Source organism: Medicago sativa, chromosome 4 (assembly GCF_051527215.1).
Source record: "Medicago sativa cultivar Bolivia chromosome 4, Bolivia_mono, whole genome shotgun sequence".
Lineage (NCBI taxonomy): Eukaryota > Viridiplantae > Streptophyta > Magnoliopsida > Fabales > Fabaceae > Medicago > Medicago sativa.
The window spans coordinates 69,765,841-69,793,064 of record NC_140752.1 but is presented as its reverse complement, the minus strand read 5'-3'; the positions used below and the strand labels follow the sequence as shown (position 1 = coordinate 69,793,064).

Here is a 27,224-nt window from a genome sequence, read left to right as displayed (position 1 = left end):
CGAGCTCGTCGAGCCTTAGAACTGCCACTGCAATCAAATGTCCAGAGAAGAATAAGCACCTTACCAAAAGAATACGACACACTCAGATAATTTTGGACAGGGTGGCAAAACTAAACCTTATGAGAACAACTTTCCGATATAATTTTGTAAAGCTTACATTGGTTTGTAAAGTGACATATAATAAAACAGATTTTTTTTTTCTTCCAAAAGTGACATATAAAGTATGAAAGAAGTATTCTCCCAACCACCAATTAAATAAAAAAAAATGCGATGTGGAAACTTTTGTAGTCTTTTATTTTATTTTTTTTAAGAAAGAAATCTATGTTTTTTGTGGACTTAAAAAAAATAAAAAATAAAGCTTTAGTTAATATGCAAAAAAAATTGCATTGTCAAACAATCATAATTGTTTGATTTTTTTTAGAAGAATCATAATTGTTTGATTGTCGAGCATATTTTACTTCGATTGTATTTACTTTAAAAGTCATAAAAGTAATGGTTTTTTATTGATTAACAAAGTAATTTTTTTCAAGGAAGGTGTGTCTTATTTTCGGGTTAGAGTTAGAATAATTGTAATAAGTACTAGCACGTATACAGACACCTTATAAAAACACGTTCAATTTAAGCGTTGAAGATTTGATTGCAAGTTAGAGAAAAATTAATAGAAAAAAAAAACGTATAAATACAGTGTCAAATATGAACTTAAATAAATTATTTGTAATTCATTTCTTTTGTCCTTGATTTGCTTGTTCAATATTCCTAGAATAGGATATATTTGTTCAAGATCCAATCTCTCAACAGGCCGTAACTAATGCACAAATGATGTATGCATGGTTGTTGACTAAACAAGTGGATGAAGGCTAATAATTATCTCTATATTTCATTATTTTCTCATTTAAATTTACCATTTTTGTTAATTATTACACAACACATATATCAATTTGAAACATAGTATCGCACATAAGTTAGTTGTGCCATTGTCTTAGAATCAAAATAGTAACACTTTTGTTGCAAGTAGCAAGTTTCGAGAAGGAAATTGATCGTAGGTGAAAATATACTGGTTTTTCTTTTTGTCTTTACATGTTTGAGAAATTGATAATAAAATGGATAATGGGTTGTGTTTACATGTTTTCCTAGGTTCTTTGAAAATCCAAGAGGAAAGAAAAGATGAAGGATGCAGATGTCTCAAAGCAAATTCAGCAGATGATTAGGTTCATCCGCCAAGAAGCTGAGGAGAAAGCTAATGAAATATCTGTTGCCGCAGAGGAAGTATGTTTAATTGATAAGTTTTTTCTCATGAAAAATAATTAGACAAGTTAGGTCTTGGTCGAAAGCTCACATCGGCAACAAGATTCAAATTCAGGTTCTTATGGGATCTGAGTTGAATCTTTATCAATCCGACCAGCATTGATTTTTAATTGACAACTTACAAACCTATCGTCATTAATGTTATGTTTTGTAAAATGTTTAATAATTTGAATATCAATGGATTGGTGATTTCTTTATCTTGTTGAATTTTCAATTGTCGTGATTCACTTTAGGAATTCAATATTGAGAAACTACAATTACTTGAAGCTGAAAAAAGGAAGATCAGACAAGAGTACGAGCGAAAGGCCAAACAGATTGATGTTCGTCGAAAAATGTGAGTGAATTAGTACTTCTTTTTTATTTTATTTTCAAAAGACTAATTAGTAAAAATTTTAAAGATTAAACTTGCTATAGAAACATTAGAAATTACTACAATTTATTTCAATTAAAAATTAGGAAACCTTTGACGAAACTTTGTTTGTTTGCATGAGTAGTGAATACTCGATGCAGCTGAATGCATCTCGTATAAAGGTACTCCAAGCACAGGATGAGGTGGTGAGTTCTATGAAAGATGATGCTAAAAAGGCACTTCTACACATCTCAAATGATGAGCAAGTATACAAGAAACTCATCAAAGAAATAATTGTTCAGGTATTTGCGTCATTTTTTTAGACAATGATATCATTTATACATCCAAATTTTATCATTTTCATTAAACACAAATTGCCAACAACAATATAAAAAACACAGTTTTTAATACTTTTTTTTTGAACAAGCAGTTTTTAATACTTAGTTAGGGTTAAGTAATTTGTGGAATTGTGTGAATCTTTGACACCTTGTCTGATCGTCACCTTCATTTCTCCTAATTTTTTATAGGGTCTTGCTAACCAGTATCCTCAGAGCATTGGTTAAGGATTCTACAAATAAAAATTTTATTTTGGAAATATATGATGTTACTTTTAACCAAGTAATGATTACATAACTTTTTTATGAAAACTTACTTATTTTGGATGTTTAACGTCCAATACCCTTTGGACATTGGTTAGCATTCACTTTTTTATAAGGTCAATACTTAATTTTAAATAGAACAAAAATAAAATTATTGAATAAATTAGTTGTGTCACTTGCCTCCGATGTAGTATACATAGATCCTTGCATTCTTGGAATGTCCTAATAGTGTGGGGTTTTTGAAAGGTATTTATGGTAATGGGTTCAAATCTTGAGTTTGACCAATTTAAAACTGAGTTGAACAAAACATCGTGCCCATGTGTAGTCTGTCTTGCCACTAGAGCATTGTAATTCGTTTGTATAATTATTAGCATTGTTATCCATATGTATAATTTTTAATTTTCAATTTATATAATTGTTCGATTTTTGCCTTATATTATAAATAGAAATATTTTCGGGTCCCAAAAATGTTGATTCCATGTGCCATAGCCCGGCCTCAATGGTTATGGGTTGACGCTGATTGTCAAGTGACCTCTCAAAGCTTCACATAATTGTTTTTGTTTTTTAAAATGAGTTTATTAATTGTTTTTGGGTGGTTTTTGGGTGTAAACTCATTATTAATAAACTCATTTTAATTATGTGAAGAAGTTTATTAAGAACGTTTTCGCTCCACAGATGGTCCGGGTGGTTTTTGGGTGTAAAAAATTATTTTCCAATTGTTAATAATGCTAGCTGAGACATGGTTAATTTATTGCATGTGTTTGTAGGGTTTACTACGCCTGAGGGAACCATCTGTGCTACTACGATGTAGAGAGGGTGATCGTAAGCTTGTTGAATCGTTGCTAGAGGATGTCAAAAAAGAATACTCAGAGAAAGCAAATGTGCAACCCCCTAAGATTGCCCTTGATGATCGTGTTTATCTCCCACCTCAACCAAAAAATGACGATGTGGATACGCATGAACCTTTTTGGTATATCCTTCTATTTATCTTTGATTAAATTACCATGAACCCTTTGTACTTTCTAATTGTTTGATTTGTCTAAGTTTGTGTTAAGTTTTATTTAAACCCTTTGTACTTTCTATTGCTTTTTTTATTAGAATCAGATACTTCCATACATCTTAATCGAACAATTATAAATTTAGTCTCTAAATCTAAACTATCATTATGTTCAATTTAGTGGATAAACTATAGAAATATACCAAGTAGTCCTTAACCTATACAAAATCCATCAATTTCAGTCTCTACTATTAAGAAGTAAGGGACTAAATTGACAGATTTTAATTTTAATATACTTTAGGGACTAAATTGGTGAAATTTACATAGCTTAGGGGCTGGTTGGTTTATTTATATAGTTTTTTTTTTTTGGTAGACGTTTATTTATATAGTTTAAGGACGGGTTTATTTCATCTTAATTACTCTTTTTCCGTCCATTATGACATTTTATATTATGACGAAAATTGACAAGTTCTAAAACAATAGATTATTCATTTCCTTGTTTATCATGCCAATTTGTTGTAAAAGTTTACTTATCTTATCACCTTATTTTCAATAAAAAAAAATGGGATAGATGTATTAGACTAACACAAAAATTTAAGCTTTGATTAAGTTACAAGCTTTGTATGCGTACTTATTCTTTTGTATGAAAACACCTTCAATGCTACTAGAAAATACTATAAAATTAACGACAAAAATTAGGTGACATACAAAATAAATCTCTCTCTAATTCATGATTAATAAATGATGTACTTTGTGTGTATGCTTATTTATTTATTTCAATGTAGTTCTGGAGGAGTAGTATTGGCCTCAGAGGATGGAAAGATAGTGTTGGAAAATACTCTTGACGCGCGACTTGATGTCATTTTTCGACAAAAGTTGCCCGAGGCATGTTCATTACCTTACACTCATTACATTGATTTCAATCAGAATCTTAAGTATTACCTTAATTGTTAGTGAAAAGGTTAATTATTATTGATTAAAACTTATTTTTGCACTTGCAGATACGAAAGCGTCTGCTAGCTTAAAGTTGAACATGACGGTGCAATCTGAATTCTATATTGCCACATCTTGTGGAACTTGATCACAGCAAATGACACTCATTTTAACTTTATCTTTCATTTTGTTATAAGGTTATGTGTTGCATGTCTCCAATGTTTTGTATTGTTTTCAAAATTAGATGAGATACATAATAATTATTAAAAATAAATTGCATTTTATGTTTGATCTCAACAAAGAATAAGTTCAACTATATTTCAATTTTGGCATAATTTCAATCTTAGGTATACCTTTCAAATGAGTTTGTTTTATTAACTCTATTCTTGAAACTATTATGATAACATGTGTGATCCATATGAGTTATGGGATACTACTGTGTGCAGGTTTGTAACTAATAAGAAACTAGATTCAGATTTGCATGTTGCGCGGGCGAACATATAATTTTAAAACTTTCATTAAAATTTATAATATTATGCATAAAATATGACATTAATGTAGTTAGTCTACAAATCATTTTTTTTTTATTAGAAAATACGAATTTCGGATGACTTTTGTATCATCGGTGTGTCGAACAATTATTTCAAAGAAGTTACAAACATATTTTCATATTCACTTTTTGGATAAGGTAAGAAAGTTAGAGTTGGTTGTCCATAAATGACCTCAAATGATGTGGACTGAATTGTAGAGTGAAAGCTTGTACTCCCTCCGTCCTTCGATGACCTCAAAGATGCTTGAATTACACTCTCATCTCCTCTTATGTTAAAATATACACTCCCTTCCATTGAAAATTAAAATATATACTCCTCTCCCCTATAAGATCCTTGAATTACAACCCCCTCTCTTAATAAATAAATATGAACTACACTTTAATTTATTTTAACATAAATACATATTTTTATGATATATACTAATTTTGAACCACCATTTAAGAAAAATAAATTCATTTCTTTATAATTTAAATGTCAATGATAATTAAATTTAAATATTTTGCTATTAATTTTATAATTTAGAACATAAAATCAACTTTAAGATAACCATAATTTATTGTCTTTATTAATTTTTCACATATTTAAATTTTATTTTGGGTTGTTTCATATTTTATAATAGGGGTTAAAACTATATGTTAATGGAATTTTGAATAAAAAATAAAAAAAATATGTATTCAAATTTTGATTATATTAAAATAGACCCGCAATACTATTTTTTTCCGAAGTGTGTTAGATTATTATTATTTTGCTAGATTATTAGAAATAAAAAAAAATATAATGAGGGAGTAAAGTATAGATTTTAACATAAGAGGGGAGAGGAATGTAATTCATGTTTCTCTTAGGGGAGGGGAGTGAAATATTTTCTTAAAAATATTCATCGAGACGAATCCAACAACATCTTACATGATACTCCATCCGTCTCACAATAATTGTCGCTTTACCTTTTTTTTTCTCAAAATAATTGTCACTTTAGAATACCAATGCAGCATTTATTATTTTTTTCCATTAATATACCCTTATTTATTGAATTTCATCCAACTTAACTACTCCACTAACTACAATTAATAAGGGTGTTTTAGTAAATGACACTAATTTTACTATCAAAATCAACCCAAGTAATCATTTCCTTAATAAACGTGCACAAACCTTAAACAACTATAATTTAGAGACGGAGGGAGTATTATTTATCTTTGTGAATTAATAGAAAAATATGGTCAAAGTATGTCAAGTTAATAATGTATATTGTCAACTAGGTCATCTATTAAGGGACGGAGGGAGTATTATACTACGTGTGTAGTTTTTCGAGCACATAAGTTTTCAAGCCTTTGTTAGCAGTTTTAGTTTGTCTAATGTATTGGTGGCGGTAAGTTTTGATGACGGGTGCCCTTTGAAGAGTGAAGAATTCAGTCCAAAATTGGCTCAAAATAATAGGGTTTCTATCACTTGTGATGGAACCTGACATACCATGCAACTTGAACATGTTGTATAAAAAAAATTGTGCGACATTGAGGGCAGTATAAGGTAGGGGTGGACAAACGGTCAGTTTCGGTCGGAATCGGCCGAAAAATCGACATCCGAAGCAAACCACGGTTGAAAAAACACAGCCCACCTCCACCCGTTGGTGTCTGTGATTACTTCGGGTGATGGATTGAACGGGTCTCGGTTTATATGGGTGGGTTCTAATAGTTCTTAATCAATAAAAAATCTAAGAACATGAAAGGGTAGAAAAATCCAGAAACGAAAAAACCCGTAAATATGACAACAACACTCTTCAAATTCATTTGCCTCTTTTTTGAATGTTCCCATTTTGTAAAAGATGCATATATGATGTAGAGAAGACCAAATCTAAGGCATAGAAGAATATAAATTATGCAAAGGAGATCAATCTAAATATATCTTGCTTGGTTGAAAGCATTTTTATATTAGATCACTAGTGAAGATGAGAGGTTGAGATATACAAGATGAAGAAGAATAGTAGCATCCATTGAGTTTTCAGAGAGATGAAAAATTGAGTGAGAATATATGAAAGTTCAAGTAGTAGTCCTCAGGTTTTTGAAACTAGGAACTAGGAAAGAAAAGAGGCTAAAATTAATTTAATTAGTATTAAAATACACATAAAGAAAGTGGTCACGTGGGTTTGTCTCGAAAAGAAAGAGAAAAGGCTGATTGGACCATAGGAAAAGCAGTCTCACCATTAATAGTATTGTGTATTACTATTATCTATCGGTCAGATTCGAGTTCCGTTGGATTGAAAATCCAAGTCCGTAACCGAACACTGTCATCCATTGTAAACTGACAGAAACAACTCGACTACCGTTCACCCAGAAATGACCCGTCTGAATCACTTTTATATCTATCGGTTAATGCTGATTCGGGCGAGTATCGGTTTTTTGTCCAACCCTAGTATAAGGATGGGACAAAAGCAAAAAATAAGCGATAACAGATATTAACCGGCTACCTCTAGAAGAGGAAAGATCTTCAATAAAGTCCATGATTATTTACATTGGAATTAGAGAAGGGTTTGGTAATGGTTGCAATGGACCCAAGGAGGCAACCATATCAGTTTTGAAGATCTGACAAACCTTATAATTAGGAATATATTGTTGTATATATTTCACGAGAAATTCTTGGTTGGTAACAGCACATTGCCATTTGGTCACAGCCAATCAACATGTGACACTTATCCAAGGCCTTATTTTTAATATAAAAAAAAAGAGAAATAGCTGATTAAATTTGAAACTCATCGGCGCATATCTTCTCCTTCCTCTCTTTCTTTCTTCCTTCTTTCTGTTCAACCTACCGCTCACCGTCCGCCACCACTTGCTTCGGTGCCGCCGTCCAATTTTCTGCCATTGCCGCCATCATAAAGTAAGAAAACCCGACCCGAAAAGTGAGATTCGAATAATTTGCAACGAATCACAGGAAGAACACAACCAAATTGAGCAACAATCATTGTGATGTTTAAGATTATATTAAGGGGAAAACTTTACAGATTAAGGAAAAAATTGTATAGGATGATGATGAATTTTCATGATTTGTTCCTCATACAGAACAATAAAGTTGTCATTAAACCATGATTTTTTTTTTAAGAATCACTCAGTATACCCATTTTTTTAATTATTCTTTTTTCTTCTTCTTTTTCCAAATTCATTTTTTTCCGTTGGTTGTGTAATAATTATAAACGACGGCGGACGGTGGTGGTGGGTTGAACTGAGGTTGGAGTAAGAGAAAGAGAGGAAGGTGAAGAAAACACGGTGGATGTCATCTCTCTCTTTTCTGTTGTTTTTTTCCTTCTTATTTCACAGATCTCAATTTCTCTCTCTTCTATCTTTAGATGTGTATGAGGTGTCACATGTTGATTGTCTGTGACCAAATGGCAATGGGTTGGTCCTGTGACCAACCAAGAATTTCTCATATTTCACCATACCTTTTCAATAGAACATCGATTTCACCATAGTAGTTGTATTATCATTTCAGAAGTGACCACCGACAGTAGATAGGGAGATTTAGCCATGTAAAGGCCATGTCAAATTGATCCACATAGTTTTGGATTTTACCCACGAGTTTGGTTTGTTGTAGGGAAAACAAAAGGTATTCATATTTATGTCAAAAATGACCAGTCCCATTTGTTAGGTGTTGAGCCTAGGCTGGGTAAATGTCCAATTTGCAGCACATGTAATTTTAACGTCATTGGGAAGAAAAGGGTCTCAAAGTGAATCAAGGTTAAGAGAACCATGATGGTGGTAGTGTGTCATCAGGAAGGTGGAACTGATATCCCCTATAGAGACAGATTCCAACAATTATGTTGTCGAATTTGGGAAATTCAAACCTGGAAATACAAGTATCATGAGTTATGTTGTTGTTCCCCGATATGAGTTGACCATGCAATATATAGATACTAACTCATTTGCCATTTAAACTACCGGTCCATTGAATCTAGACAACGTAAAAGCATAACGATCATCCTTCATTTTTTTTTTTTCAAATAAAAAATTAAACACTATACAGAAGTAGACATAGTTGCATGACAAGGTGATACCAATTGTAACACAAAGATCTTTAGACATTAGGGAGACACCATTAATACCCTGCTTCTAGACCATAAATCCCAAAATTGGGATTAAGGTTTTTTTTATCTAAAGGGAAAAATGTGGAGATAGCAGGAAGGGATATATTTTGAATAATCGAAGTGTGTATTATTTCTCCAGTTTTTGGTACTAGTTAAGACAGCTTGCCACATTGATTCATCTAGTCATTATCCAATCATTACAGCTCATCGCTTCTAGAATCATCATCCAATCATTACACCTCATCGCTTCTAGAATCATTATCCAATCATTACAGCTCATCACTTCTAGAATACCCTAGATAAAATGGAGAATTCCTTAAAAAAATTATAAAAATAATTGTTTAATTAAGAATAATGTGAATAACTCAAAATATTTTATTATTTGGTAATAATAAGAGCAAATAATCATCCACAAGTCCTAACCAAACTGATAAAATGTCAAAATTGTTAGGTCGAACATCATGATCGAGTTTAGACCTCGACTTCTTCAATTTTATGTGTGAATATCCAATGACTATTTGTAATTTTTTTGAATTAACCTTGACTTAGAATGCCAAAATGTCGAAATAGTAATTATGTGAATTTACCTCAACTCAAAATGTCGAAATATTGATTAACCTCGACTCCTTCACTTATGTGTGAATGTGAGTTTCTAGCAACAAAGTACAAATGATTTGGCGTTTGTAATTCACATAATTACTCAGTAAAAACACCCAAAAAAAAAAAAAAGCTCAGTCAATCTGTTCTGGCCCGAGCTGAGACCCAACCCAACATATGTTGTCAGAGGCTCTTTGTACAATGCCCATAAGAAACATGGTATGGGCGTCACGCATGACCACATGGGAATAACGACCTCTGGAGGCAATATGAACCCTTAAGTCTGGATTCGAGGCCATCCTATCTTGATCTGTTGACAGTTGTTTAAGGACTACAACTGTCCAAGTAAAGGTTCGAAGACCAAAATCGTAAACGTACTCTAAATACTAACTCATAGACTCTGGGTCATGTACATTCACTTTTACCCTAAAAATACCTATTATTGCATGACACTTACTGACTTGATCGTCGATGTTTGGCCTAATACACCACCCACATTCGTCCTGCTAAGAAGCTTGTTGCTGACGAGATAACGCTCACCGAAGCCATTCAACATCAACAACCCATAATCTCAAGTCCGACAAGATCATCATCTAGAACGACAAGTTAAATACATTGACATGCAGACTTAACTCGTTTTTTCTTCCTAAACATTTAGTGTATTGTTGTTTAAGCTTCTTAAATTGCTCTCACACATCCAAAATTACCTTCAATACTTAAACGACAGTTAACTGCACTTTACTCTTTAACATTTAGTTCATTAATGAACGATAATCAACTACCGTTAAAGATATCAAAATAATTTTCTTATGCATTAGAGGAATCTTAAAAGATAAAGAGCAATTTTCAAACACCTACTCCACAAGACATGACATTATGAAGGATAACCCACACCGTAACCGTACGGTGGGATGGAGAGATAGATATTTTTCTAGAAAAGTGAGAATCAACAGACGTAATAAATTTTTTTAATTTTCAAAATAGTTCAAAGGGAAAAGGAAGCATCATTGACCACTCCACTATCAGTGATAGTAGCAGGCTCACACAATCCAACGATCCACATTCAATACGTTGAACAAAACCAGCACCCCCAACCACAAGATCCGTTTCAGAATTCAAATCGGATTAGAACCATAATAAACCCGGGCCCACAAAATAAATAAAAAAAGCCCATTAAACTATTGAGTTTATCCAGAAACAATTTTAAACAGGAAAAAAATCTTCACAAATAAACCACAACCGTTGGATCTATCTCAATCGTAGGGTAAAAATAACGAGTAGTGGTTATATAAGAGAAGCTTCACTCTTCACCAGAGAGTGTGTTTTTTTAGGGTTAAAGCGCAGCTTTGAATTGAAAAGAGGGTTTTAGGGTTTGTGTGAAAAATTCAATTCATCATGAGTGGGTCAAAATTAACTGGGAAGGTGAAATGGTTCAATGATCAGAAGGGGTTTGGATTCATCACCCCTGATGATGGAAGTGAGGAGTTGTTTGTTCACCAATCTCAGATCCAAACCGATGGATTCCGCTCTCTTGCTGAAGGTGAATCTGTTGAGTATCAGATTGAGTCTGATAACGATGGAAGATCGAAGGCTGTTAGTGTGACTGGACCTGATGGTGCTTCTGTTCAAGGATCGAGACGCGGAGGCGGTGGCGGTGGAGGTGGTTATGAACGTGGTGGTGGTGGTTACGGTGGTGGCGGTTATGGTGGTGGAGGTGGTGGTTATGGTGGAAGAGGAGGTGGTGGCTATGGTGGAGATGGAGGTGGTTATGGAGGAGGTGGTGGTTATGGTGGTGGTGGAAGAGGTGGGGGCCGTGGAGGAGGCGGTGGTGGATGTTACAACTGTGGTGAATCTGGCCACATGGCAAGGGAGTGTACCAGCGGTGGAGGTGGTGGCGGTGGAAGGTATGGAGGTGGTGGTGGTGGAGGCAGTGGCGGTGGAAGCTGCTACAGCTGTGGTGAATCTGGTCATTTTGCAAGAGATTGTCCAACAGGCAGCGCTCGTTGAAGATCTGAGTAAAGTGGTGGTGGTTTAGATGTTTCCGGAGTCGCTGTTTTGGTTTTGATATTATCTTTTATATTTTGCAATAGTTTTTTAGGGTTTTTATGCTGCTGGATCTGTCTCTATTGTGCGAACTCTTGGTTGGTTTTTATAATGAATGAAATGTGGGGTTATTTTAATTTTGTTCGTTTGCTTCTATTTAGTCATGAAATTATATCTCTATACATAATCTGCTCATAGCCTCAGCAAATTTTGTTACGGTTGATTTGCCATTTGATTTATTTGTTGTTGTGATGGTGTAAGGTGCCATTTGGTGATAAATTTCATTGCAGGTACTCATAGAATGAATCAACTCATTGCTTACTGTGATGCTTAATTCATTAAGCTGATTGAGTTTTTTATGCTTAATTTTAACATCAATATAAGTAGTTTGTTCGATGGTCTTGTGGAAAGGCCAACAAATTATATTTCCTTGTGTTTTGATGCCTTTGTTGATTTTTAAACTGTTTATGCATGATCTAAGCCACGTTATAGACAATTCACTGTGTGATTTGTGATCCAAGTTTGAAAGAGTATCATGATAAACGATTGCATGTTTCGTTTGTTAATCTTCAAAAGTCTAGTGTGATTAGATGTTTGTTTTAATTTGAAATTTGAGAAGTTAATGGTTCTGCTTGGATTGGTTTTTTAGATATCATTCATTAACTTTGTAAAGCTATTTTATGAAACAATAGCTTATGGATTTATTTATGTAAAAGCTTTTGTTTAGTTCAGTAAGCTATTTTTCATAAGCTAAAAAAATAAGTCATTCCAAACGAGTCTTAATTGTGGATTTGAGGACTGTGTTAGGATCAAGCCTCAAGGTTACAATTATATTAAAAAGATCCTTGGTTGTAAAATAGTCGTAGCTGGTTTAATTAATATTTTAGGGAAGGTTGTTGAGACTACTAATGATTTGGACAGTTCTTGACCCAAATTGGATATGAAGATTGTACTAGTGTGGAAACTGAAACTTGTTGATAGAAACTGAAAATCTTCCAGAATGACATGATAAATGTCAGGGAATTCTCAGCAACAAATTATCAAGCTACTCCACATGAACATGAAGTACCGCTTTTTCTTTTTGTTTGCTTACATCACTCTTTTTTGCAGAAAAATTATACTCCAACTCGGTTCTATTTTTAACCAAATATCCTCTTGCTACTTTACCCATAGCTATTGACATAGGAAAAGGAAATTGGTTACGTTGGAATATACTGCAGTGTTGAAATGAAACACTTCTAAATCTAAAATCTGTTTCTTCCTATCAATTTTAGACTTGTGCATCTATCGAGTACTTTAGCCTAGAGGGTACAGCTATATTAAATTGTTACTATATTTTCATACTTTAGTTGTCTTTTTTATGCAAGTAAACCAAAGTATTAAAATCTTTGAAAAAACAAAAACAGATAATGAAAACATTTCAGCAAATCAACAAGTTAAAAACAACCATGAGTGATTGATTGAATTATTTAACAATAGAATATCCGGTTTTGAAGAAATCTACAAGTAATAAACTAAAATACAACTATTAACACATAAAAAATAATCAACATTATAGGCAACAAAAATCCCAAATCTTGTATGTCAACAAATGATCAAACCCACAAATAATCAACTACAATTCCAATGTATGTGCATTACCGTCACCCCTTATGTGAAGAGAACTTCAATTTGTAATCCCCAATTTGAAGTAATTTGACTGAACTTTAATTTGTATTTATATTCTGCATTGTAGGTTTATGTGAAGAACTTAAATTTGAAATAATTGTTTTTCATCTCAATAAAAAATGCTAAAATCATAACCCCCAAATTAAAATCCATAAATTGCGAAATCCTTAAATTAAAATCCCTATGCACATTTGCGTGACAGAGTTCCTGAAGATTTGCGCACATGGCAGAGTTCTTGCAATTTTGTGTGCAAGATAGAGAGATTGTGCAGATCTGTTAGTTTGACATAGAGATCTTGTGAAATTGAGCACACAACAAAGAGATCTTGCAAATTTATGTGTGCGGAGAGATCCTACCGGTCTAATCCCAAAATTGAGAGATACTGCAAATATGCGCGCATGATAGAGAGATCATGTAGACCTGGTGGTGCAATAGAGAGGTTCTACATATTGTGCCTGGGAGAAGAAGCCAAAATGTGTAACATGCAACTCAGAGAGAGGCAAAAAGCGCATACGAGAGAGAAGTCAAAATATGATGGTGCCAAGGAGGCTCTGGCTGGTGATAATTGTGGAGATGAGAGCTTATACTAGGAAACTAGAAGGAAAAAAAAAGTGAGTGAATCTTAGATGAGAGTGAGATTCTTTTGAATTGGGGTGTGCAGACTTTTTCGATAGTTAAAATGCAAATGAATATAGGATAGTATGTGTAATTTTGAAATTAAATCCTCCAGTTGTGAAACAAAAGTCAACAACTTTATGTTCTTTCTTCAAGCTATTTTCTTGCACTTTCAAATGTGATTTAAAAAATGCGAATGCAAGAGATTTATATACATGGGCATGTACTGACAGATGAATCAATAACTTTAGTTACAAGACATAAAGAGCAACAACTTAGCACTGACATATGCTGCGTAAATTGCCAAAAATTTCACAAGGTTAACTTGATAGTAAGATCTTTGCTATTTGCAATTGCAACGATATACAACATACAGTTTGCCACTTTTATTCATGGCAGAAGAATTTTTTTCAATGCAAAACAGCTTGATTAGGTGTGACAGTCCGGTTAATCACCACTCTCCCGATATCGTGGAATTTTTCCTGCCACACCAGATCGAGTAATTGTCTAAGATAAATGATACCGACAACATCAAGGAGCAAACATTTATATTTTTGGAACTAAAATATGGACTAATATTATCAGTGGTGACAATTGCAGATATAAACATGCATGAAGAATAAAAATACAAGCCCAAAAATGTACTAGAGATGTGAATTTGGCTCGGAGAATTACCATAGAAGAGGAGAGTTTTTCCAACTAGTTGGGCAGAGATCCTGACTCTTGAGAATAAGAAAAAAATAAACAAAACAGGACTATTAATGATTGTAGACTATATTAGAAATGGTTCGGAATGAGCAAAGTGGAAAAGAATGAAACAGGGAAAAGAAGCTTACCAGCACTTCTATAGCAGAAATTTGCACTAAATCAGATAACAGAACAGAGTAGGCACAACAGTACTTGAGGTAGGTTTCCCATTTTCGTGTTTCTTTGGATTTGCTCACTCAATTTCAAGCATTGACTTCAAAATTTAAAAGCAGAACAAATCTCGAGAGAAAAAAAGATACAGTAAGTGGGTAAAGGAAATGATTTATAATAGGATTGGATGGTGGAGAAAGAAAAGAACACAGGAGTGTCGTCATGTAGAGGACATAGGAATAATAATCTCCATGGTGTCGACATTGTTTCATCACCTCTATATCCCACGTTACTCGTCTCTACCAATTACCATAATAATCAATTTATAAGTAACACGTTTATTTATTTCATACAAACTGAAATGTTGTATTTACGGCACTTGCTTATACGGTTTTTAATTTAAATTACATTTTGAATTTGAAAACTCCTACTCGAGTCGCATGTGGGTCATACTAGATTTTAAGAAAATTTTGGGCTTCAATTTTGAAACCAAACTTCAAAGAATATCTTTTTCCACGCCACTCATCTCTCATGCGCTCTCCGATTTTTAATTTTACCTTGTTTCGATTATATAATGTGAATTATTTTTGTATTATTTTAGATTTTATAATCTTAATCATGTAAAAACTCAAAAAAAAACACCTACTAGAGGATACAAAAGACTATGTTGGCCATCATACTATCCCAACAAATACAACAAAACATGAAGAATAAAAATGGAAAATAAGAATGCAAAAGAGAAGATGAGTTGGAATGAAAAACTGCAAAGAATGAAACACTATTTCCTTCCTCTGTTTTCTTGTACTACAAATTTAGGTTTAGTTGTCAAACATGATTGTAATACAGAACGTGATATTAATGTAAATGTATTATAAAATTGTGCTTAATTAATAAATTATGCCTGGACCGCCATATGTTTTTAAAACACTTGAGCCTTATAATATAAATTGATAAAATCATTTTTATTTTAATGTATCTAAACATAATTTAATTTACATTATACTCAGTTTTAACCCCTAAAAAAATTAAACTCACTTTTAATAAAAATTAATTATTTCAAAATCATTGCTACTTTTAAACCAAATATACATTAGCTTAGAAGGCTATTATTTTTCCCACTATACGTGTTTCTCATGCACTTTATTTTTTTTTCTTCAAAATACCATTAGCTCGGTTCTGAAATCCGAACCATGTTTCAAATTGTATAATCCGAAAATTACAGAACATCATTGACATATAATATTAAGAACACATAGTTGAAAATGACCAAACCTAAAAGATACAAAAATATAAAAAGTCAAAAATGAATTGAATTCTCATTTTATTAATAGGTTGTACATTTCATTTTACATTTACATTGATATTGAAGCTTATGACACAAAATTATTAAACATTTAATGTCAAATCTACTGTGCAATAAGACTGATGAGAAGGAGGTAGTGTTAATGTTTGTTTTATGTCCAGGGGGAATGAGATTTTGATGATGAACCTCACGCAAACAAATGGTGCTAATTTACAAAATGACTATGATCTTTGACCATTCATATAATTCCTAAAATATTAGAGTAACCTTGTTGTATGAAAGTCCAACGGTTGAAGCACATTGTAGAAGAAAAAGGAAGAAAAAAATGTGAGATGAAATGAGAATTTGTGAAGGCTTTGTGGTTTTTTTTTTTTTTTTGGTCAAGTAGCCTAGTGACAGAATTCACATTTTTCAAGGTGAATAAGTGGGGTGTCTGGAATTCTAACCCCGACCTCTGCATATAACAATGCATGTGTCTGCCAACTGTGTTAAGCTCACGGGGACGGATTTGTGGGTATTTATAGGGGAAGATTGATAGAAAAGAACTTCCTATTTTGTAGAAGTAAGAATGTGACCATTCATACTTGAAGGGCTTTCTATTTTGACCGAAGTCACGTGGGCCTTTTTTAGAAAGTTTTTTATTGGGTTGTTTTACATTTGTTTCGTTGCATTGGTAGGAAAATTCTTTTTCCACCCTATTCTTTTCTTATGCATTTTATTTGGATTATAAAATTTGAAATATTTAACGTATTTTGAAGGGTTTTGTTAGGTATTTAAGCTTTTCGGATTATAAAATTTGAAATTCATATAGCGCGTGAGAAATTAATAAGATAAGAAAAGAAAGTGTCAAATTTTATCGTTTGCAAACTCATCTTGTCAATTGTCAATCTTTTTTAGAGTTAAACAAGTTTTTGGCCCTCTCTAAAAATCCTAAATTTTGTTTTTAGTTATAATTTTTTTTAATAAGTTTTAGTTTCTCAAATGTTTTCCGTCATGAGTTTTTGTCTCTGTTAATTTTTAAGTAAACTCATTTGCATGTAAATTTTTGTGGAAACTAAAAATTAACATTTTATTATATATCTATATTTTTCCTTAATTTAATTATGTACAATATAAAAGTGTTATTTTACCTTTTATAAGTGTCATAACTTATTTTACAATTTTTTTTAGAGACCAAGTTGTTTAGTGCAATCTGATTTAATACATATTCAATTATTTTATAAAGTTTAAATTATACAAACGAGTCATGTTATTACAAACGATTGTCAAACCTTGAAACCTTGTTGAGTTGGGCCGGTTTTCATAATATAAAATCCCTTTTATTTTTATATGTTGAGGTTTACTGTTAATTAAATAACATATATAGAGACATGTATGGATGAGGAAGGTTAGAAACACTTTCTTTTTAATACGCACTCTAACACTCATTTTTTATTGAGTGAATTTTATGTGAGTCCCATATTTTGAAAATGAGTTCAACATTAAGTGGTGGAATCAACATAAATTTTAAAAAATATTGAAAAAGAATGTTACTAACATTCTTCTAGAATAAAATATATATATATATATATATAGACACACACGATTCTAGAATAAATTATATAAACTTTAAGTATGTTTAGACCTCCCTCAAAAAAAAATGTTAGATCTCATATCGTATTTTGCTTTTGGCTTCAAAATATGTTGGACCTTGAGAATGAGCATATTCCAAGGTTCTAAGCATATCATCAGATCAATTCAAGTGAGTTGGAATTGATTCAACTTGAAACTAAGAATTGTAATTTTTTTTTTGAAGCGGCATATATATTAAACCACACTCACAACGGACGTGCAAGTCGACAGGAAAAAATAAATAATAGGCACAATAAATATGCTATGACCACTACTCTAGAGAGAAGAAAGCAACAAAGAACCCCAAAAAGAGAAAGAAAACAAAAACACAAACAATAAACACCTATGATAACACACAACTCCCAATGACCAAGTTAACACAATAGACAATATCTTGCGTTCCAACACCATTCATAAAATAAACAAGAAAAAATATTTAATCTATTCAAACTCCATTGTCAAGACAATACATTAATCTCCTTGACCATGTCCTCCATCACCTTGTTACTATTATTGAAGATAGTATCATTTCTAGAATTCCAAATGACCGAGTTGCATGCCAAGTCAACCACCAACCCTTTCTAAGAATTGTAGTTTTTTATTTTAGAATTGATTTTTACAAACAATTTATAATTCAACTTATTTATATGAATGAATTCAAACATGAATCACTTTAATCTCAACTCACTTTTAATCCGAATCAATTTTACATAATCAATTTACTCAAAATCAATTATTTTCAACTAAGAATCAAACATACATTTAGTAACATATATCTATGTACTAAATCCATTAGGTAGTGATGACATTTTTTATTTTATTTTAATAGTCACCTTTACAGAAAAATCAAATTCATTGCAACTCCAAGGATATAGAGGAATGTAGTTGAGAATTACTAAAAGATAGCCAGATTGAAATTTGCTTAGTGTAGAACAATGACGTATAATTTATGTTCAATCAATGTTCCGAGTTCCAAGAAGAATGCCTCAGTTGTCTTACTCAATTCAATATCAAAAAATAGACAAAGTTTACACTTTTGTTTATTGGAAGAACACAAGTAAAGTTGACGTTGATGAATGAATAAAATTGTGTTAATCAAAAACCGTTCTGTAGTTTAAGCTATGACGAACATGTCCCCCAAAGTTGATAGCATAGCATTCTTTTCTTCACTTTAAGGGGAAAAAATTGAAAGCAAGTTAAACCAAATAAAGGAGAACTGAAAAAGTGTAGTAAAGTCTGAAATCTTTGTACTATATGGATGTAATTATTTGTTCTTTTCCTTTTAACTATGTTCCTTTCTTTCCCATTTTGCATGCCTGTTATGTAAAATAACAGTATAAGGTCTCAGAATTCGAATGAAAGGTCTGTCCAATATTTTAGATAGATCATAGATTGCATTGTCACTATTTATTCTTTTACCCTTTTGAGGGAGTGAGTTAATAATTAGATTCCCCACCCAACTCTTCATATGTGTGTGTTGTGTCAATTACTACTACAGTTTTTTACCTTTACCACAGCCTTATTATTTTTTGGCAATGTTATTTGATTTGGTTTTCTGATGCTATTTGAATCAATGAAAAAGTCTGGGAAAATATGCTGTAAAGAAAGAGATGCTCTCTGGACCTATAATTCCCTATATTCTTGTAGATGAATGTTATACCTTTATTTCATCTCTAATCATTTTCAAGCCAGCACATTTTTGTTGTATACAAGAAAAAAGTTGATGAGTTTAGTTTAGTTTTGTGTCTTGCTTTTCCGAGGACATGGAAAACTAGAATATCTTTTGCTTTTATCATCACTTCAATTTTGGAAACTTTTTGTTCTGGCTAAATTAGGATTCTATTTTGAATAACTACACTTTAATTTTGTGTTATGATTTATAGAAACCTTCATACGTTTCTGTGAAGTTCAGAATATCTTGTTCATATTCTTGTTCTCATTCAACCAATAATTACTTCAGCAGAGAGTAATGGATTATAGTAAGAATAGGTGTATGAAATTGATGTGTTACTACATAACTGGAAAATATAAACCTTTCATATCAAAATAATTTAAATGATTGAATCATCAACAACCTTTCAAATCAAATGTCTGTCATTATATTAATTCTACTGAATCTGAATCAGTCTAAATACAAGAACACTTAAATTAGTGATAATACAAGAGCTATATTGGAGCATCATGGGATATCATGATCCAAGTGTCTGTCCTTTCTTACATTCTGATAGAGGGTAGAATTTGTTGTCTCTAAACTATTGCTTCAGTCTACTTAACAGATTTTATTTTTCACATTAGAAATTTGGTTTCCACGCGTGGGAATCTGCATATGTCGCATTCCAAATGCAATCTGAATTTTCACTTATAACCCAATTAAGTAGTATATGTTTTGATTGACGATGAGGTTGACAGAATCACATAAAACTACCATAATTTTGGCGTAAATTACATTTTATATCTTGAACAATACACGATGTTGTTATCGTGATTTTGCCATATTCACGGCCAATTTTAACATTTGTTAAGAGTTGCATAATTTGGTCAACCATTCTTTGATCAACCCATGTTTCAAATTTGATTCTACGGATGTGGAACCAAACATCGGCTAAAATGCTTCATTTGAGCAAGATAGCAAGTCACTAGTAAGATAACAAAATAGCAAATATTTTAACTAGTAAACAAACTGTGCAATTCCATGAACATTTTTTTTGTTTTTATTTTTCAATATTCTTGTGAAACTAACCATGACAAAAAACTCAACTACCTTAAAGCTATAAATAGAAAGAAATTGAAGAAGGATTAATACATATGGCTTATAATAAATTTATGACACAACCAATACATAACAAATGCAGGATGCGACTGATCAAGTACTTTCCCTAATTTATCATTCTCCATATAACAAGTAGAACACATGCACCTCATCATCCATTAATCGATTCGTCGAAGCCTCATCAAGATCGTACAATACAATGCTCGATATATCAGTGGTGGTGGTGATGCGGCGAAGGTGCAGTGGCATTCATCTGGTGAGGTGGCATGGTTGGAACAGAAGGTGTTGGTGGAGGACATTGGTAACATTTTGTGAAGAGTCCAAATGTATCAATCTGGTGTACAAAATTCACCATACTGGCCCACCCACCAAATCCAAATCCCACAATTAGGACCCACACCACTATAAGTACGTTGATCACAAATGTTCCTACCCATCTTCCAACAAACTTGGGAGGTTGTTCCACAGCATTCTGCATCACACCATATACCAGTTCAATTCAATAATAAAAATAAAATGTGTACTACTTATGATAATAAATGAAATAAACTACTACTATGATATTAATAATGCAGAAATTAATGTGGTAAGTAAAAAGTGTAAAAAGGATCGGATTTTTGTGGAGAAAGTTTCGGGTCTGGTCTGGTCTGGTCTGCTAGACGGTGACAATACGCTAACACAGTTTTCGTTTCCATATACCTATTCTTTCTGTTGGCAAATTACTTTACTTAGAATAATAAATGGAATAAATTCTAACACTGCATGCTACTAGTATATGCTACTGCTCAGTCAAACTATTGGAAAAGGAAAAATATATTGCTATACTCACACGAAATAATTAATGTCAGGAGAATTTTTCATTAGAAAAATATACTATAGTTGTAAAAATTATGTAAGTATGCGTGACAATAATATGTAACAAAATTAAGTATACATATTTTTGTACATGTAATATTATACCTGTCGAGCAGAGGATGATTTAAAGGTGAAGATGTGAGCAAGGGCTGGGATGATGTAAACGGTGAAACTGACAAGGAGAGATCCAACGGTGGAATTGATGGGTCCAAAGAAAGGGAATATAATAGCCAAGAACCAAATTGGAATAACCACTGGCAATCTCACCAATGCACGTTTGCATAAACTTTTGCACTCATGCATCCCTACTGTTTTCTCCCACACAAAGTATAATGGTGTGCATGCAAACCCAAATGTTATAAACTGCAATTCATAATTTCCAATTAACATGTTAATCAATTTGTGTTACATAACATAATAGAATTATATTTATATTATATGAATGTGTTGCTAGCTAGGGCTAGGTACCTGATGAATGAGCATTAAAATAACAGCCATGTCACGGAAGGGTGATTTTGGAAGAAGAGCAAAAGCATTGGAGTGATTAAGAAGCATGTCACCAAATGCCCAATAAACTGCTGTAGCCGATGGAATTGTCAGTGTCAGCACATATAGGGTAGCCATTAAATATATGGCCTTGAACTTTTGTGGCTTCCACATCGCATGCATTATTTCCCTGTACCAACCAATACATTTATCATCATCTCATTATTAATTTATTTTCTTCATTTGGACAATAACTCTTATACAACCATGTATGTTGCCTTAAAATCCAAAAAAGACAATAACTCTTGTGAAGTGAAGTGAAGTGAAGAACCAAGGGTTCGAACTTGCACCTTAATATATCAAATGTCTCTCTATTGTAACCTTTTACTCTCTGAGTCGGGATTAACAGACTATGATAAATTACTTTTGTTTGTATAACTAATTTTTAACCAAGTGACCTTAGGTCCAAGAGCTACTTTTCTATTTACTATAGGTTACTTTAATTTGTACGAAAATTATTTTAATTTTAATCTTTTATTAATAAAGCAATATCTAGAACAAAGAAGATGATGAAAATACCATTTTTGGGGTCTAAAATTATAGCAAAATAGAATGTCAATATTTTGGCTCAAAGTTTGCTTTTTAACGAGATGTAGCATTATTCACTGTAAAAAGCTGGATGCCTGAATCTATGAGGGTCTTCTTCATAATAAAAAGCATAAAAGCATGATAGAACCATTTCAAAGAAAGAACCTTGGCTTTCTAGCTAAATGCTAAAAGAAAACTCATGGAGTTTAAGGAAAAAGGGACACTTTTTGCCTCCCACGCCTACCAAGGGTATTTTGGGGTTAAAAAGTTTTTATTTTCAATTAGTAACCTATTTTTAAGTTTTGGATATTATATACATAAGGAAAAATGTACTGTAACGTGTGATTAGATATATTCATGTTCCGATTATGTCTAAAGAGGTTAAGGACTTAAGGTTGAGTCAATATACATCTATGTTCAGATTATGTCTAGAGAAGTTAAGGTTGAGTCACAATCAAAATGACTTTAAGCCCCAATTGTTGCATGGTTATTTCGCTTTCCACTATGGTATTGTACTACTTTAACTAATTAATTAAGCTCTACCAACTAGTACTGAATTTATTTATAATGATACGTCCAAAGGCAAGTAAAATACCATGAGGGGTGAAAATAAAAAACACATGGGGTGTATGTGTTAAAACGTAAAGGACACGAATATAAAATATCTGATATTGTCTTACACAGTAACGGCATGTCCCCCGAATGTGTAGAGAATGTTTGTGGCCCCTGTAAAATATAGAATTATTTTATTTGGACCCGAATGCTTCACTCCTTCCACCTATACACCACAACAACATATAAACCAAAATTAATTAATTAATATTGGCAATGATACTCTTGAAATATTGTAAATACTAAATAGTTAAGATTCTGATAATTATTTATTAGGTATGAATTAAATTAATTAATTACCTGACCGTGAAGAACAGCTGCAATTGTAAGATACCAAGCAGTGTAAGTGGTCATAACAAGACCCAAAAAGGACCATATTCTATAGTTGTGAAATGAAGGAATAAAAACAGTGGTGGCACAACAAGCTCCGAAAATGTAAGTCCAAGTCCTCTTGTCAAGATTATCATTTATGTAATATATGTTGCTGGAAGTAGACAAAATTAATTAATTAGAACAATGTTCAAATTCATGCACACCCCAATAAATATTGGTGTTGCAGGTGGTAGTTTATTCATTATAAGAGATGCATGTGACGTTGCTTATTTTAATTTAGATAAAAAATTGTAAGTAGTAAAACAGAGAATTGTTTTATTGATCTAGCTAGCTACAAGTAGTAAATAATGAAGAATCAAGAAAGAGTTAAAGAAAGAGGTCAGAGTAGGTGGTAGATACCTTGCACAAGCTATAAGTTGGATAACAGATCCAAACAAAAGAAATGTGCAATTAAATCCCAAGCCCACGTTTCTCCAGTGTTTCCCTAGGAGTCCATCAAGAACCTCAAACCACTGCATATAATTAATCATAATTAATTTGTCCAACCCTCTATAAGATGATAAAGTCTATGTTTGGTATCACGGTAAATGTACTAGAATTACTCCGAGTCGTCTTGATTCTGACATACTCACCGTGATACCGAACACACATAACAATTAAATTTAATGGAGTTGGTTAGGGAGATAAGTATTACCTGAATAACATGGCTTCTGAAATTAACTTTTTCTCTTTCTTTTCTTGTTCTGTATTCAACATAGAGTATGCTAATGAGGTAAGCAGTCCAGCTACCAAGTATACCATAGAAGAGTTGAAAAAGTATGCCAGAAAGCATTCCCAGCTGGGAAAATGAGTATGGTAACGTAAGCAGAACTTGAGCCACCTGAGTCACATATCATATAATGTAACATAATAATAATATTATTAAACCTCATAAATGAAAAACCATATAACAATATATAAATATAATAACTGTATATATAACAAAACATTAATGATGATTGATGAGAAACTAACCTGGTTGGAAGCACAGCTAAACCAAGCATCATAAGCAGAACCACCATGCCATAAGAAGTTTGATAACTTGGACTTTATGTCCTGTGGTGGTTTTCCTTCACTTTCCATTTCTACATAGTTCCCAACTATTACCGTTTCAGCAACTTTATCATTTGCCATTTCCATTCTCTACTAGAAATATATATCTGTAATATCACTTCAACTTGCTTTCCACTCTCTAATAAGGTCTTAACTCTTGTTTCCTTGTGGTTTCACTCTATCTTTATATGGTAACTTGTTCTTATTCTCTTTTGTGGTAGGGGACTAGTTTCACACTCTCGATATAAGTAACTTGTTTTTGTAAGGAAGAGAGGCTTGAGATTGGTAAAAGGAGTATTGGAGTGGAGGTATATATATACTAGACAGAACACAAAAGTGGTTCTCGAAGGCTGGTATGAAAGGTATTGTAGAGAACGGTTTCGGGAAACGAGTAGCTTAAATTAAAATCACTTTTTCAATAAATAAATAAAACAAAACAAACAACTCTCTAGAGGTGCTTTGACGATATCCCCTTGGTTTTGGAGTCCCTTTTTGTAATTACAATTTTTGGAATTTACCTTAGACTCTTGTTATATTTTAAATTGAATGTGTGTTTGGTGTTATGATAGATCATCGTGATTCTGACATACTCATTGATACCAAAGATATGTTAAATGAATAGAGCATAATGAAAGAGTTTTCCTGAACGTGTATTTTATGATGAAATAGAATGATCTTTATTCCACCAAACATAAGAGAAAAAAGGAATTCAATGGATGAGATATCACAATTAATAAAAGGATCTTGTTAAGAGTTCCTTCAATACCTTAAATACACTTGCTAAAAAAATGAATTAAATACACAACTTTTCATAAAAACTTATTTCACCTGGTCTTTATTATAAGATAAATTTCACTTTTTAAATTGATTTGATAAATGATGCATTTATCTTCTAATATAGATATGATTTGGTTGGACCAAGGAGGACGGTTGAACTACTTGGATCTGCCACCTGTTGGGGTTGATCCGCCAATTTGTCAGTCGTTGGCCTGACTGACTCTTTTGAGCTGCAGTGAGGAGATGAATTTGTTGGTGTTGATCGTCAGCCCCCAGTGAGACAGAGGGGGGTTGTGCACCTACACGTGCTCCAATGTCCAAGTCAATGTAGGGTTCAACAGGAGAGGTCGCAAGTTGTGGGTAAGAAATGTCATACTTGACCTAAGGCTAAGGCCTGGGTATATATAGGGGCTAAGTAGTGCTTAACTGGCAAACCTTTATCCTGACAATTTTACATGTTGGTACGGACGTGGGTAACCCTCGATCCAGGGGAACTTCCTTCAGCCTGTGTGAGCGTGGTCAACCCCCGAACATCGTGTGTAACCCTCTACCCGCACTGTTCAATTTGCAATGTTCTCTGTATATTGCTGCATTTGCCATTTTGTGACTACTATTTAATTGGTCTGTAGGATCAGATAAATATCAATGGACATTGCAAGCATAGTTATTATTAATCAATTTTTCTTTAATTGCTTGCACCAATGTTCAATGTTCACCTCAAGACGTAACTATTTGACCCTTCAATTTGAATAGTTTTAATGCATTTGCCAAAGTTGAATCTAGCATGCTTGCTTAGTTGATAATTTTACATTTCCACAACTTTGTCTTAATATGAAAAATCTTATGGCACATATTTCACCCTTTAATTATTGGAATGTGGAAAACAGAAGGGATAGATAACACGGCACATCAAAGTAAGTTCTTTTATGAGAACAAGGTAAACATAGGAGAAAATAAAAAGTATATGAAAAATGAAATTAAGTGTATGAAATAATAACATAGTAGACCACATGATTGCAGCCAAACGGGCGTGGTCGCTTTGCAAGTCGAAGAAAAGCTGCTTTTATCACATGGCCAACTCTTTCTACACTCGAGAATCCCTTCCACCATGCTCATACCCCAATTTAAACTCCTTACTTCACATGCCTTTTTTTTTACTTGCATTTCCATATGTAGATATAATAATATAGTAGTTATATAATTGTATAGAGGATTAAATTAAACTATACTAGGACAAATAAATAGCAAAACATTGGTAGAAATGTTAGATCATGTGCCCCTACCCAGCTGCATCTATAAATAGTTAATATTTATCAGATTTTCATTGGTACACTAATATTCTCCAATGTCTCCTTGAAAGAAAAATATATTAATATATGTTCTATGTATGTTATTTTAATCCTGTAGATTCTCTTGGTTTTTTACTCCTCCAAATTTAACTTCTACCACAATTTTATTATTCTTTTGTTAGCTCAAATAAAACAAACAAATAAAGCCAACATTTTTCAGTTGTGTCATATATTTATTGAGCAAATTTGAGCCATTGAAAGTTAGGAATACATCACATTTTTCATAGGTGGGTAAAATGGTTCATTTTTTTCACCCCTCGTTTTCAATGTCTTGAAAAATTAATCTGACAGTGGTCCAAAGTTTTACTAGCTTTCATTTTTGTCTTCTTTAAAATTTAAATGAGTGGGCTAAAGAGCCAACTGATTATTCTCCTTCCTTTCATGATGATAAACCATGATGAGTTTGTCTTTTTTATGAATTAAGATAAGAAAATCATTTACCTAGTAGTGGTTCTACTTATCATACATAAGTTGGGGGAAATATATTCCCTCTTGTAACAACCGACTAACGCACTTATATATTTGAGCCGTATGATCTTAAATCAATGACCAATATTGTTTAAAATTTTAAATTAATTTATTAATTGTGTGATATGAATCGTCTAATCATTTCCTCAAAAAAAAAAATGAATCGTCTAATCATAAATGAGTGGCATAGATTTATCTAATGTAATCATCCAAGTCCATAACTTAGGGAATTTTGTATAACAAAAAATAAAGAGAACCATGACTTAGGGTCCAAAAAGCATATTGTTTTTTTGGGCAGTAAAACATTCAATTATTCATGAAGAATGTTGGAGACGCCCACATTCCACTTCTTGTGTTGTCACAATTTCAAGCATATGGGACCAGAAACATTCTCTG

The 27,224-nt window shown here is 32.6% G+C and overlaps 3 protein-coding genes and 1 long non-coding RNA gene across 5 annotated transcripts; 2 read left to right on the top strand and 2 right to left on the bottom strand.

The window, feature by feature from the left end:
• The first annotated feature begins 886 nt into the window (after nucleotides 1–886).
• LOC146931308 (V-type proton ATPase subunit E2-like) lies at nucleotides 887–4,544 on the top strand. 2 transcript variants are annotated; one of them, XM_085702789.1, is made up of 7 exons: nucleotides 887–1,043; nucleotides 1,135–1,266; nucleotides 1,539–1,639; nucleotides 1,800–1,956; nucleotides 3,021–3,223; nucleotides 4,036–4,135; nucleotides 4,252–4,544. In XM_085702789.1, the coding sequence occupies exons 2-7, from the start codon at nucleotides 1,165–1,167 to the stop codon at nucleotides 4,273–4,275; spliced, it is 687 nt and encodes a 228-aa protein (XP_085558915.1). In that variant the 5' UTR covers nucleotides 887–1,043; nucleotides 1,135–1,164; the 3' UTR covers nucleotides 4,276–4,544. The 2 variants fall into 2 exon arrangements, with proteins under 2 accessions (XP_085558915.1, XP_085558914.1); XM_085702788.1 differs by having other exon boundaries at nucleotides 896–1,039.
• Nucleotides 4,545–8,680: 4,136 nt separating this feature from the next.
• LOC146931306 (uncharacterized) lies at nucleotides 8,681–14,791 on the bottom strand. Its single transcript, XR_015006635.1, has 3 exons — nucleotides 14,563–14,791; nucleotides 14,402–14,448; nucleotides 8,681–9,098 (listed from the first exon to the last, which is right to left on the bottom strand). It is a non-coding gene; the product is annotated as an uncharacterized LOC146931306 (long non-coding RNA).
• On the top strand, nucleotides 10,394–11,580 carry GRP2B (glycine-rich protein 2B). Its single transcript, XM_085702794.1, has one exon. The coding sequence runs from the start codon at nucleotides 10,796–10,798 to the stop codon at nucleotides 11,405–11,407; it is 612 nt and encodes a 203-aa protein (XP_085558920.1). The 5' UTR covers nucleotides 10,394–10,795; the 3' UTR covers nucleotides 11,408–11,580.
• A 5,395-nt stretch (nucleotides 14,792–20,186) lies between the features above and the next one.
• LOC146931305 (auxin transporter-like protein 5) lies at nucleotides 20,187–24,521 on the bottom strand. Its single transcript, XM_085702778.1, has 8 exons — nucleotides 24,157–24,521; nucleotides 23,837–24,022; nucleotides 23,542–23,654; nucleotides 23,110–23,293; nucleotides 22,878–22,975; nucleotides 21,592–21,799; nucleotides 21,229–21,486; nucleotides 20,187–20,740 (listed from the first exon to the last, which is right to left on the bottom strand). Exons 1-8 carry the CDS (start codon nucleotides 24,319–24,321, stop codon nucleotides 20,480–20,482), a joined length of 1,473 nt encoding a protein of 490 aa, XP_085558904.1. The 5' UTR covers nucleotides 24,322–24,521; the 3' UTR covers nucleotides 20,187–20,479.
• Between the last annotated feature and the right edge of the window lie 2,703 nt (nucleotides 24,522–27,224).